Here is a 15,191-nt window from a genome sequence, read left to right as displayed (position 1 = left end):
TGAAGCTCGTTGTAATCAACAGCGAAACGTCGGACTCGAATTGTAAATGTTGTGGGTTTACTCTCCCACTTAAATAATTACGCGATCTAACCCAAAACACATTGCTTAAATGACGTCATGCACCTGGGGGGGGGGGGTGTCAGACATTTGTGACGATGTGTGACGAGGGGGGGTGAGAAATGTGACGTCACATTAAAATGCGTAACTTTAAATAAATATAGACAACACGTTCTACTAAATTAAATAGACTTTTTAATAAATGTTTTCTCCTACAACATCAGAGTGCAGCGCCACATTAAATACGCACTACAATGACAATAGTTTAAAGCGATTTGAAGTATGTTTTATTTTATTTGGGGGGGGGCAGAGCTTTGTGACGTCATATTTGAGGGGGGTCTGACTTTTTGTGACGCCGTGTGACGATGGGGGGTCAAACATCGGCCAAAATCACGTGACGTCATTTATGGACGGACCCTGGTCGAACCACGAGGGGGCGCGATCGGCGAACTGAATACACCTCGATACACCAATGGTGTAAATGCTTACCCCGAGCTCTCATACTCTGATGGTGCGTTGTCTTTGAGTTGTGCGCCTTTTGGCGTCATCTGGTCCAACATCATGTGAGACTAGGCTCTAAGGAAAGCTGTCTCGGGTGTGGACCAATCAATTTCAAGGACAGTGCATACATTATCAGAGTTGTGTTTTTTGTTTGCATTCTGACCGCAGGTATTGTGGTCAATGCAAACACGACTCCTTGTAAAAAAAAGGTGTCAGTTTTGTTGCCACATAAAAGGGTAAAAAAACAATTATCACGCCTCGATACGTTTGGAGCGAACGGTCAAATCCGCGATGGGGAAGACCCCGCGATGGGCGAGGTTCTGGTGCCCGCGAGATAGCAAACCATCACAGCCCGGATGCAATGGCAATTTTTTTTTATTTCCTTTTCATATTCTGTGCATTGTTGACACGTTTACAATGCAATTGAGTCAATGGGTTAATGCAGTGGATACACATGTATTCAAAGCAGTATAGTTTTACTGGTAGGAACCTCCTTGTTACACTAGCCCACAGGGAATTATTGTGTCCGTCCGTCGTGCAGGGAGGGGCTGGGTGGGGAGGGAGGGGAGGGTGGGGAGGGGCTGGGTGGGGAGGGAGGGGAGGGTGGGGAGGGGCTGGGTGGGGAGGCTGGGGCTGGGTGTGGGGTGGGAGGGGTGGGGCTGGGTGGGGAGGGGCTGGTCACCCCGTGGTGCCCTTATAAAACTCAACGTTTAACCTACTCACGCCGGCTTGTGCCCGCCCTCACAGTCGGGCATATTTGCGGAATACACCACGCCGCCGTTGACCCTGGCCATTGACCGAGCAACCCAACGTTCCTACCAGCTCCCTCCGCAGGAATGTGTTGCAAGGCACTTCATACATATTTTATTCACCAATTGCAATGCCATTATTTTTAACGTAAGAAGATCATAATTTGTGACTTATTTGTGGTCAGAGTTTTTGTTTCGTAAGTACTTAAAAGGTGTGATTAAATGTGCGAAGTGGCGTCTTAGATAAGAAATACTCGGTAGCTTCATTCGGAACAGGATTTTGCAATAACTTTAATGAAGACACAACAGTTGGCAAACTCAAACCCTGAAGCAACAACACGGTCTGTAAAGAGGCAACAACATCAGGCACTAGAGCAGAGCATTCTCAGAGAGCGTAAGAGCGTGATTATGTACAGGCGATTGAATTTCTTGCGCACAATGAAAACACAAACTATAGATTATGAGACTCAGGTTTGGTCCATTGAGTTTTGAGGGGCAGTGCAGGAACATGCAAGGCTGTGGCCTTCTCACGATGGGGAAGCCTCTTGGCCATTTGGAAATGCAATTTTACTCGATTTCTAAATGTATCTAAGTTGGTTCGGTCATCATTGTATTACAGAAGTAATATAACATCATCATCATTCTCATCATCATCACCAACTGTTATAATGCATCTTAATGCAACTTTATATTATTTCCAAATGCTATCGTGGCTGGTTGAATAAAATACCTTCATTTTATAAACATCACAATGCTTCGGTGACACAAACTGATGGAAAATGCCACTTAATTTGTTTTACACCACCAGCCAATAGACTGACAATATTTTAATTACTCCAGACCTTTCACCTCCGTTAAATACTGCAGCTGTCAAAGTTTAAACAATGTACATTGTAAAAAAGTGTTCTCATTTACAGTAAAATTCCACGGCACCCACTTAAAACAACATCGACTTCACTTTATCCTGTAATTCAGAACTTCGGAACACTTGTTTCACACAACGCATGCAATTTTTCCAACGGCGTAACAAACACATCGTACACGGGTATATTTTACAGGGTAACGTAATTATAAGTTTTACAAATGCCACAAACGTTTTACAGATAGCAGCAATTTAGAAAGCACGTTCAAATATTTTTTTTCTTGTTTTGCTTTCACATGGCTTTAGTTACAGCAAATGCCACAGATATTTGATGGAGCTTTGGCACATGCGGTGTGTTAAAAACATAAAACCTAGGCCACAGACCAGAAGCTACTGCAATGCGGTCCAGTGGTGTAACATCATCAGATTACGTGTTTCGTGTGGTTGCTCATTGCACAATGCGTGTGGCTGCTTCGGTCCCCGTATGTGTGATGTTGCATATAATGTGGTTGGGCATGATGTGGCCTTCACTCGCACCTCCTATAAGCATGGTTGGCTACGTACGACAAGGCCGTAATTATAATATATATTGGGGGGGGGACACATCCCCCCCCCAATATTCAAATATGCTCAAAATGCCCCCCCTCCAATATATTGCTATAAAATAGATGTATGTTTATATGATTGTGGTTATGGTTGTACTTTATAAATCCCTAATCTCTGCCATTACATACAATGAAACAAGAAAAGATAAAAAAAGAAAACACAGCGCAATCTAATACAATACACTATTAGACATTATTGTAAGAAATAAATAAAAAGTAAATCCCATGTGTTAGTGAATTTTTTAATATTTTAGGCAGGAAATTCGTTTTCAAATTTAGATTTTTTTTTCTGGGGGGGGGGGGGGACCCCCAGACCCCCTGGAAGATTTGGTCCCCCCCAATGTTGACTCCATGGCTACGGCCTTGACGTACGGTGCGAAAGAAGTTCTACATACATACCGTCGTTTCAGCTGTAGCATCTGTGATGTTATCAGTGTTCTTGTGTGTCGCTGACCGGCATTTGTTATGTCGTGTACAATTATATGACTGTTGTAATGTGAATGTATGTGTAGCAGTTGCATGCATTTATAGGCATAATTTGTTTGGGTCATCAGTATTGACATTGAATTTAGTTGTACGTGGCTGAATGCCACCCTTTGGTAGTATAATTGTTGTCGGGGAAACTCGTTATTTGCCATGATGTAAATTAATGTAAACACAAGAATAACATTAACATGGTTCATATGCTGTACTGTATACTGTATACAATTAGAGGTTAGCCTTCATGGGATTGCACCTAGTCAAATATATAACGCTCAAATACGAATGCGGTACAATGTAGCATTTGCAGTTCCTCCGATTAGCACGGTTGGCTACGTACGGTACGAAAGAAGTTCAACATACATACAATTGAGAGCTGCATATTCATTTTGATGCTGATATATAAACCACATTTTATTGTGTATGCCAACTTAAAAGTTAAAGAATTCCACCACTCGGACACAGCAATAATCTGATTATGGCCCTGAGCCCATGGTGGGATTTTAAACATTCCTGTGGCAAAGGGCAGTTAACCCATAGGTCAACCACTACTGTGTATACATTACACTTTGAATGACATGGAGAATTACAGCATATATAAGAATATATTATAACATTTCAAAAAATATAATGACAGTATACAGATTAATACATTACATACGGTAGTACGGTAATGTCATCATAATAATACATTACAAAGTGCCATTTTTAAAACAATATCCTTAATACTGTATTGAGAAAAGCATGATTAATTTGGCGAGCACCCCCAGCAATTACCCATAGTGCATCATCCATGCAGTAAGGGGGTGCGGCGGGGGCAAAGCCATCGGATATAAATCTGCCCCCCCACCCCAGCCCTGCCAGCTACCTTTCCACTTCAGGTTTGTGGATATCACAATACATACAAAACTGACCTTCTTACCACCGCAACGTAAGCATGGCCAGCTGTGGCTACAGGTGGACGTGTCAGTACGTGTTTCTGCGCCCGTGCATGTTGTGCGCGTGCGTGCGTGTATGTATGTGTGTGTCTTTGTGTGCGTCTTGACCCCGGCAGCGGGACCAAATGGTGGCCCCCCCCTCCGCTCACATGAGAACGATGTTGCGCGTGTCAGGCAGCCGGAAAGCGATGAGTCCTCCCAACGTCAGGACGGTGGAGGCGATCAGGATGGGGACCACCTTGGTGATGGTCACCAGGGAACCGAAGATGACGTTGCCGAGCACCGCGGCGAGCCGGCACAGGCAGTTGAGGAAGCCGAAGCCCGTGACCCTGTCACGGGGTAGTTGCGCACAAGAAGGTTTCACTGGTAAACAAGGTGGCTCAAAGTGCAAGTCGCTGTTGTGCTCCATGACTTCATCGTCATTCAGTGTTCGATTACTTGACCTACGGAGAGACTCATGGCCACCGCCGGAGCAATGTGAAGTGTCCACCTCGTGCTCTCTTTTAACCCCGCCCCCCCCCTCCCGATAGTTCCATTCATTGGCTACCACATTCTGATAAGCCCCCCCCCTTCTCCCCCTTAACTTGTATTTAAGAGCTTGCATCTTGATTCCCTGCCTCACTTGATGCAGCAAATCTGGCTGTGACGGTCCCACCTGATGACCGAGACTTGTGTTGCCTCCGAAACGTCGTGATTTATTATTATTTTATTTTTATTAATTTTAATTTCATTTTTTACTTACGTGACTTTACCGAAAGAACTAAGAGTATGTCCACCACTGCCTCTGGGCAGCCGACGGAGGTCGAGCAGTCTTCAGTTGTAGTGTTAACAGGAAGTTACTTTGATTTTATCATGATCACTTTCATGAACAATGACTATGAGGTCATTTTGAGCATGCAGACATTGGGAGATTTTGCCTTGTTTGTTGTAACGAACACATTCCCAACAATATATGTACAGGTGAAAGGTGTTTAGACTGCATGGCATTCTTGGAGAGATCCACAATGCTTGTTGATATAACCACTTAACGTACACAGTATGGACCATAATACAGGTTTTTTTGGGTTAGATTGCGTAAATATATAACATTTACAATCTGTAAATGTTGTGGCTTGGCTCTCCAACACACCGGTGTGCTGTACTAGTAACGAGTTTGCATGTTCTGTTTACGTGACAAACCTTACTAATTGGCTGTGTCAGGTGGTGGCGCGTTTAACGACACATATATTTCCACGATCTAATCCAAAAAAACCCTGCATTATGGATGATATTGGTCGTGGAAGCTTACGTGTTAAACAGTATATGGAATTCAAAATTTCCACCGAATTTTGCGTCAGAGGCCCTCCTTGACATGAATGGTCTGACAAAATATAGGCAATTTACTTGTTTTACTACCATACACTAGCCAGCTCACCGACCCTGCAGGTCGATGTCTCACTGACATGATCTTTGCACGTTCCACAAGCTCCACAGTGCTGAATTACCAACTCGCACCACCATGCCCAGCTAGGTATTCCTCTACTTACGATGGAGATGCGTTACGACGACCCCATCGTAAGTCAAAAATATCGTAAGTCGAAGATGGCCTAGCCTACATGAGCTAACACCGAGACAACTTAACTCCGTCGACCGCTGGTGAGAGTGAGAGGCATCACCACACAAGGCGGGAGATGCGTACAGAACATCCCGACAGCATCCCAACGTACAGTATCGTACCTCGTACGCTGCTGCGTTTGCCTGCCGCGCGAAATTTACAATATTTAACAATTTTGTCGCATCGCTAACTCGGGGACTATCTGTATATGTTGGTCAACATATTTCTGTATCATTAATTTCTTATTAAATATTTTAAGTATTAAATCGTTTCGAGCTCGTCTGACACCGGTGATAGGGTCCGGGGGCTCCTTGTGCAGAAGGCATTGCAGTTGTCACCTGCGGTCAGTTGGGAAGAGCTCAACGGTGAGCACGTCCAGCGAATTCCACGCCGAGATCGTGAGGCCGTTATAGAGGCACAGCATGCCGATCATGGTAGCACCGCTGTTCCCGAACCACAGCAAGAAGCAGCTGATGCCGGAAAGAACCATTGAACCACCTGAGTTAGGCATGCACACACACAAGCACACAAATATAAACACATATCACGCGTAAAGACTAAGATTCCCCATTTTTCAAAGAAACCTCTTATTTTAATTAAAATTGTCCCAAGGTGTTATATTGCTAAAGCCAATGATGCCAAAGATGTACAATTTACCCTACGGAATTTTGGGGTAAGGGATGTGATTGAGCATCTATTCAGGTCGACATGAAGGTACAGCATGCACACCAAACTCGACACCTATGCATTGACATATTATAACCTGCTTTAAAAAAAACTGCATTGAGGTGGTGCTCATCTGCTCACAGCCAACAGTGTAAATTCCACGTTCCTATGGCAACGGTGAATTTATTTATAGGACAACCACTGTTGACATCCCCACAAATTTGTAGTCATTTTATCGACCTCCAAACAGGATTTGACCTCGCAACCTTCCGATCGCGAGCAGCTCACGCTACCGCTGAGCCACCTGGCCGGATTCTAACACGTGTATGCACAAAAGCATTTGGGTTTTGTTCAAAACACAGCTGCATACGTATCTGTTTACTCTTGCAACCAATTGCTTGGTTGCTTGCAAAGCACTTTTTTGATTATCACGAAAATTGCCTCGGTTCTTGATGCAGGGGGAATTTGCTAACATGTGACTAAATCAAGTGCAAGCAATAAACCGAGATAGCTTTTGCATTTTTTTCCAGTCTGTGAACGGGATTATACCATTACTCTCAGCATGTGGGGAGTGCAATGTTCATTTTCTACTTGTTTCTTTCAGGGCTTGACCTGAGAATCTCAAGAGACCGTGGTGGTGGTGCATTACTCTGATGTTTTACCTTGCACGACATGGAATATCGCTCCTTGTGAAGCACTGTTCTTAATCCAACCATGCGCAGTTTATAACTGAACAATAGGCGCTCAGTTAGGAGCTTATATTTGGGGTATTTTTCAATGAAAAATACTAAAGTAATAATTCGGAATAAATATACTTATCAGTAATAAGTCCAATAAGGTTGGGGTTTTATTACATCAGGAAATAACTAATGCTCAAAAGGTTATATATACACGTACATGATTTGTCTTTACACCAAAACCGTTTAAATTACTTCGCCTTAACATTGCCAGGGCTATTCAGGAAGACGTCTATGTTCTTAATTGCAAAACATATGCATGCTGTAATTAATTCAGAACAAGTAAACCCGTAAAAACAAAGTTTTTCACTATAAATCCTTTATATGCGTGGCGGCTAGAGTCTTCTCGTCCTCTGGCTTGAGATGGCTGCCACCTATGGGTCAGATGATTGTCTGCCAGTATTAAGCAATTGGTAATTAAATATTTCATTTATTTTCCCTAAACAGTGTAAAATTTTGGGAATTTTTTTTCACGAACATTAATTGCCTCGAACAACGAGTCTGTGTGGAAAATGTCAGCTCGATTGGATCACGGGAAGTGGGTTAAAAAACGACCGAAAGATTTGCACGGTCGTAAGCAAGCAAGCACGCAAGCAAGCACGCAAGCAAGCAAGCAAGCGAACTTAATATAAAGGATTTAAAAAGAGGTTAAATTCCCTGATGCCTACGAAACCGCCACACCAAGACCCCCTTTCCAAGAATGATCTCCACCCTCTGGCTTTTATGTCCTCACTTTGGTCATCAACCTTGAGGTACAACTCCAATGTCGGTTTCGTTAACCTCTCTTCCAACCTGCCGACACAATAGCAGGGTTCGTTCTACCAGTCTTGCACTCGTCACATAACTTGAGTACATTGTCACTCTGTCCCTACCCTTCTTCCCATTAGCTCATTACATCCTCAAGCAGATACAAACCTTCTCACTCCCCCATCATTCTCAATAACCATAATCTGCACCTCCTTCTGATTACACCACTTTATTGCCATGTTTGATGTAATAACTGAGATTAATTATAAGTTACTTAAAAATATATATGTACACCATTTTATATCACTTTTACAATAATGTCCGAACAACTACATTTTGTATTTCACGTGAAATACAGAAGAGGAAATGTCAACAAATAAATACACTACTTAAGAACAGCATTTCTGTATTGGTTATTACATTAATATTATATGATCCTTCTGGGTTATAGTATAACACCTTTTCTACCATCAATGTGCCGCTGCTGTATGTGTATGTAATGCAGGTAAGAGAATACATTTGGACTCTTTAGAAAAGTGTGGTTGAGCAGTACATTTCGCTTAGGAGGGACGATGGCCATTGGTCAATAACGTATCATGGACAGACTGCCAAATGAGAGAACACCATGGAGATGGAGTGATAAAAGCAACTCGTGTGCAGGTGCTAGATGGATTGCTGCATCTAAAGACTGCAGGATGGCGATGGCTTGTGGAGTAATTCATCCAGCTGTGGATTTATCTTGGCTGATGATGATGAGTAAAAAAATCGACCGTGCCATTAAATACACTACCTAACCACATCATGATGGCAGTACTATTATGACACGATCTTCTGTGTGTGATGGTATAACCACCTTGCTACCATTTGTTTTGCTGCTGCTGCTGTTGTATATTCCGTAAATTGGTCAGATGCACACAGACGTTGGAGCCGGCCTCTGTCCTAAGCCAGCATGCTTTTAAATGTTTTTTATAGGCCGGTACATCACGCCGAAAGATTCCAGTGGCGGGGTACAGAGTCTCATCAGGTGAATCCATTCCGGCGCGACGGAACCACACGACAGGTGAGGAGGGAGCAGGGGGGGCAGGGGGGGGGGTGTAGGGCCCAGCTGCCCCAGCCAAGTGGGACCCCCCCCCCCACCGCGTAGTCAGGGAGATGAAGCTCACCCACTCACCCAGCATGTTGAGACGGCCGATGTGGTCCATGAGCAGCGCCGACACAATATTGCCGGGCAGCACGGCCAGCGTGCCCAGGAACGTGACGAAGTAGACCCAGAAGGCACTGTAGTCATTGCTGTAGCCGATGTGGCAGCCGACTTTGTTCTTCTCGAATGTGGTGTTGAGAAGCAGGCTGCCCTCAAACTTGAACGCGAAGAAGTCTGAGCAGGGGGAGCAAAAAAGAATGTTTGCTTTTGTGGAAAAAAAAAGTGACTGCCATTTGTACTTGTGAAATAATTAACGGTACATCTTCTTGGTTCTTTCGGTAAAGTCACGTAGAAGGGAAATAATAAAATAATAAAAATTAAACATAATAAAATACAATTCTCACGACGTTTCGGCCACAACGCAAGCAGCCTGTTCTTCAGGTCTGTCGGAATGACCTGTTCTTCACCTGAGGACGGCAGTCACGAAAGCTTTAAATCGAAATTTAATTAACAATAGTTCAGATGTTGCTTTATTTTTCACCGTTAAGCATGAATCAATAGGTGTGGATTTTTAAAAAAAAAACTTACTTTATTCAGGAATATTTAAGTTATTAATGTTACTGTTATTGTGATTCGTAATATGATTGTTTACAACGAAATGCACAGTTGAATTGTCATATTTTCCGATTGCTTGGACTCTTCATGGCAAACCAGGCTTGTAGAAACAAAATGTTGCGAGGAGTTTCTATTAAATCACATTTTGATGTATTTACAAATCCTCCCATGATCACGCTTGTTCATACGCAATTACCGCCACATCTTTACCATACATCCCCGGTTCGTTATTTTTAGGTGACACACACTCAAGAAGGTCTCGTACATGTTTCGCTCAGTAAACCCCTCTGTCTTGAGGAGACCAAATTATGCGTCACTTTTAACATACAGAGATGGGGGGGGGGGGTTTGCGAATGGAATAAAGTAATTGGGCGACAGGACCTGGTTGTCATATTTAATGCGCATAATGTCTGTCACCTATCTAAAAAAAAAGATATCGTCCCCTTGGGACACATTTAAATTTCACGTCATCGAGGTGTCAGCCCACGGCTGCCAAGCGGAGGTTTGCACCTCCCAAATCCGACCCGAACCACCTTCACATTTTAACCTTTTTTGACAGCTCCTTTGCACCCTGCCACGACGAACAAAGCTCACCTCGCTGCTTATTAAAACACATCAACGTAAAGTGACACAGCGAGCAGACCCACAAGGCAATTAACGCGACTCTGAGATGTAAACCTACACGCGCTATATTGGTCAATGCTTGCCACCGGTTCTGTCGAAAGCCTGTCAAGTGGAACATTTTAATAAGCTTAGTGGGTTTTTTTTGTCTTCTTTAGATACATTGTAATGCCCTTGTAGTTGCTGCATAGCAATTACAAGTGTTATTAGGTTTTAAAACTTTTTATAGGCACTGTATGCATCAAGATGTTAAGACGAGTCATGGATGATAGCATTATCCAACCACTCGAGCATCATTTTCAAGCTGGAATAAGCGGCGTAAGGCTCGCGTGCCACGAACCTGTGTTGTAAAATGTTGTGTTGATGATGGTGCAGTTCACGAAGAAAGTGCTCAAGGAGGTAACGTCGTCAAAGTAGCAGTTTCTGAATATTGAGTTGTTGAACGTTACAGACTTGAACTTCATGTGCACGAACCTGAAAAGATGAAAATGGAAGATGCAGTAAATTGTCAATTAAATCGTTATTTTAGCAGAAACAGGACTGTAATGCAACTTTGTTTTCATTAGAATGTAGTCTTTAGTCAATACTTTAGAAATAAATAAACTATATTGTTTGAGGCACATTAAAATGACTGCTCCTAAAAATATTCTTGTATATCTCAGTCACAACTTGGTTCAATCACTCATTGCGAATGATTATTCTTGACTTTACGTTCATATTAACAACACTGATACTGTAGATACAGTATATCTGTTGCTCAAAGCTTCCCCATTTAAGTAAAACACATTTGGTAATAATGTTCGTGTAAACTCGACACATCCATCCAAGTGTCGCCGTGACAGAGAGCCAGGTTCACTGTCAGTATGTGAGTTCAAGTCCCGTTAAGGGGTCAATTGAGCTCACCATCCCTGCGTGATCAATACAATGAGTGGCACTTTTATATGAAGTCAACAGTGGTCAACCTATGGCCAGACTGTCCCCCACCATGGGGATGTAGATTTTCAACCATCAACAGAATTTAGCACCACCCAGACGCTCATTCGACCACAACAACTCGTTGACCTGACTTTGACCCTGCATTATAAACCATACTCACGTTTGGCAACAGTTGTCGTTCCTTAACCTCGTTCAACATTTTGTTATTTCCAACCCCCCCACCCCACCCCCCAGAAAATACGGTTGTAACTGCTGTACCAGCTATACAGCAAAGGGAAAATAAATAGTTCACTGCTTTAGCCCACCGGTGTGTTGAAGCGTGAAACCACAACATTTACAAAAAATGTTTTTTGTGGTTTCACGCTTCAACACACCGGTGGGCTAAAGCAGTGAACTATTTGTCTTTTGTCAACGTGACACTTTTTTACTGATTGGCCGTGTCGGGTGGTGGAGGGTTACGACACATTTATAAATAACGCCATCTAAACCCAAAAACGTTGATTATGAAGAATATTGGTCGCGAAAGCCTGCTACGTGTTAAACAGAGGGGAAATAGTTGAGCAGCACCTGTCATTGACGAACTCCCCATTGTTGTGGACCTGGTTTGCCATGGAGAAGTTGAAGGTGGTGTCCACCACACTCTGCTTGTTGTGGATCTTCAGCAGCTTCGCGTACTCTTCGTTCTGCAGCTGCTTGATTATCTCCGGGAACCACACACTCAGCCCGTAATAGCTGTCGACGAGAAACGTTGCGGCGCAAACGGGACGCACGCGAGCGGTGAGCAAGGCATGCGTGGCGCTCCGACGAAAAGTGGTGCATCCTGAAAAATAGTGCATTCTGTCCAGATATCGAATTTGTTCGCTATAATTAGTTCTCTGATCCATGCGTTTCGTTTTGAGCCTCACCGGTATTTACTGCGCGAGCGTAAATGTATATTCCACCAACACATTAATCCATCCCATTTACTTCCCGTACGCCCCAAACCGCATGCAAATTAATTCTACGGCATCATCCAACACGACATTTGTGCAATGAGCCAAGTCGTATAACAGTGGCATTTCAAACGCAAAGCTACCTGAGTTATATTGCAATTGGTAATGAGTGATGGAATACACTGCACATCCGTGAAAAATAGCTTCAAAGCTCATCGGATTCCTCCAGTATAAATAAACGATATTATTTATGACACAGTTGCTTCTTACAAGTGACCTGCACGTATCCGGGTGATTGCGGGTTGCTTACCCGAAGGAGAGAGTGCACCAGACAGCCACCAGCATTAAAGAGGTCCTCCTGATTGGACCGGCAAAGCACTTCCGCAGGGTCTTGCATATCTTGGGGAGAAAGGGAAATTAAAGGTTGGAAGGGTGGCGGGTGCAGTGGGGGGTTAGGGGAATGGGTCAAGGGTCAAGGGTCATGGGTGGAAAAGCATATGCAGAGAGTGAAAGAGTCACTAAGGCTATGGACCATGGTGACAGGTGTGATTAATGAACGTGCCTTTGAAATGTGTGGCCACTGCGGTACGATTGCTACTTTGATGTGTAAGATACATCGCGCGGCGCACACTCAAGACAATTCGTGATTGATCGCAAGGTGGCAGAGGTGCTGGAATAGGATCAGTTGCTAATCGACACGTCATTTATATTGTTCATGAGTGAAAAATAAAGATGTTTATCGCAGGTTTGGAGTGTGTGCATGAATTCTAGCATTCCTTTTCCAACCATTAAGGCATGTACTTTAAATGAATGACTTTTAACATGGGGTTGGTGAATCAGAGATCATCTTATGTGAAACATCTACAGTACCAGCAAGTTTATGAGATCTAGTGTAAGAGACAATACAGCAACGAGATTTTTGGGCATTTTGTGTACGTTTCCATGGTGTTCTCGCACATGGAAACATGCTCATTCATAAGCCACGTATCTTAATCGTGACCTATCTTAAATGTGTTTATGTCGGCTTTCGTGGGTCGAGAATTACACGTATTATTATGCAATGGGGGGGGGGGGGAGTGGTGGTGCAGTGGTTAGCACTGCTGCGCGACGAATCCATCAACCTGCGTTTCAGGGTTCGTGGTAGCGATTCGTGGCTAACTCTCGTGACGAGTGCTCCACTGTCCCCTGCTGCCTCACCTTCAACAACCCGCATTGGCCAGTGGGGTGGTGTTTGTCGATCCCGACCCTGACACCTGCTGTATATTTGGAGTTTGCGTGTCTCTCTTTCTCTCTCTGTGTGTGGCCTCGTGGATTTTTCTCCGGGTCCTCCGGTTTTTTTCCTCCACATTTAGAAACATGCGTACATAGTATTTGGCTGCTATCCATTTACACGCGATAAGCCACTTCGTTGGGCGATTGTTTGTGGCGAGGTCGCTTCTGAAACAGAGCTATACAGTTCTAGATTTGAAGCTTCCGTGACTGCAAGGATTCATATTCTTAGGTTTTTTTCGGTAAAGTCACGTAGGTAAATAAATTAAATTAATGAAAGTAAAATAAAAAATAAAATACAAATCACGACGTTTCGGAGAGCTATACAGCTCAGTGGGCCTTACTTGGTAAGATAAAAACTCATTTTTTTTTTATTAGTTTAAACGCTCTGACCAACACGGTGTGAGAAAGGCCTTCATCCAGCAGTGGATTGACAAAACGGCTGCAATATAATAATACGCAACACGATATAAGGTGGACAGTTTTCATGTACAAATCCACCAGTCTCCTTCCATCCAGCTAGAGATTTCATAAAATCCATAACGCATCGGTGTTACGTTGCCACTTAAAGTTTCACTGTGATTGAACCCTCAACGCCCGTTTAGAGTGCACCGATTTAGAAGGACGCCAGGGAATTCAACGGCGTTCCCCAATGCGTCGACTAGGAGGCGCTCGAGTTGAAACGTACAACGAGGCGGGCAGCTCTCTGGCATGCCGCAGAGCTGCGTTTACAAATCCCGGCCGGGGCATTGCAAAGTGCGTGCGTAGTTTCGAGACGGGCTTGGCGTCGGTTTTGTGAACCACGTCTGCTGTGCTCAGTGACACCAGACAAGCGAGAAATGGGAAAGGATCATCCAACCAGAAGATGCTTAAACACTCCACTCTTTGCTTCGCTCTCCAGTCATGTTTTCGCACTAAATGTGCACGTTGATTGGTGGACAGGATAAGGCTGGAAGGTGCAAAGGAATGGGTTTCAATAATAATTGCACTGAGCTCCTGGATATCATAACATAGTATAGGACTGGCATTCCTGGTCCAGTGATGTAATAACATTTTTGAACCAGAAAATCTTAAACAAGTCCAATCCTGGCGAGCGAGGTGTTGGCGCTGGGGGAGTGATATAAACTGACGATGCATCGATTATCCCATTAAAATAGGATTTTTCCACGCATCGAACCCAGCAGATGAGATTATTTTTGATTCGTGTTGTGTGATTAGTTCACACAACACCTGCAGCCACTCGGGTTGCTACGACACACACGGCAGCGTTAAAAACATACAAAATAATTAAGTCTTAATTTGAATTGCGACCCCCCCTGCAGCTGATAAAATTCGCTGCATACCGTTACATGGTACACGTGTGACCCTCCGCTTTTTTTTTCATTTTCATTGATTAGGAATAGCCCTGAGAGCCATGCGGCTCTTGACTCGGGTGCAACCGCAACAAACAAAAACATGAACGAAGAACACATTAAAGTGACTACGCGCAACAGAAACATCCAGCTACACCTGACGCTGGCGATACAAGGGAGCTTGATATGGAATGCAGCCGCTTCAATGAAGGTTCGTTCTGTATGTAGGACTTCAAGTGGGATGATAGGCAGCCAGATTGAGTTCGAAGCTCCGATTGAAGTTAAAATTCCGACGGCTCGGAATGAAGTGATCCACAACGTACAGAAGTTCAACATGCAGGACACACAGAGTTACATGCGATAGGTGGCCTTCCGATTTTCGGAAAACC

General features: G+C 43.7%; 1 protein-coding gene across 3 annotated transcripts in view; it reads right to left on the bottom strand.

The window, feature by feature from the left end:
• Positions 1-3,101: 3,101 nt before the first annotated feature.
• The window catches only part of LOC144722052 (synaptic vesicle glycoprotein 2C-like), a 48,642-nt gene continuing 36,552 nt past the window's right edge, over positions 3,102-15,191 (bottom strand). For all 3 annotated transcript variants that reach the window (XM_078600139.1, XM_078600137.1, XM_078600138.1), the window contains exons 8-13: positions 12,492-12,580; positions 11,817-11,981; positions 10,654-10,787; positions 9,108-9,311; positions 6,125-6,284; positions 3,102-4,521 (exon numbers count right to left, since the gene is read on the bottom strand). In XM_078600139.1, coding sequence (XP_078456265.1) covers positions 4,338-4,521; positions 6,125-6,284; positions 9,108-9,311; positions 10,654-10,787; positions 11,817-11,981; positions 12,492-12,580 — 936 coding nt within the window. In that variant the 3' untranslated portion in view covers positions 3,102-4,337. The remainder of the gene's footprint in view (positions 4,522-6,124; positions 6,285-9,107; positions 9,312-10,653; positions 10,788-11,816; positions 11,982-12,491; positions 12,581-15,191) is intronic.

The sequence above is a fragment of the Lampetra planeri genome, chromosome 13 (genome assembly GCF_965212315.1).
Source record: "Lampetra planeri chromosome 13, kcLamPlan1.2.h2, whole genome shotgun sequence".
Classification (NCBI taxonomy): Eukaryota; Metazoa; Chordata; class Hyperoartia; order Petromyzontiformes; family Petromyzontidae; genus Lampetra; species Lampetra planeri.
This window is presented reverse-complemented; position numbering and strand designations above follow the sequence as displayed.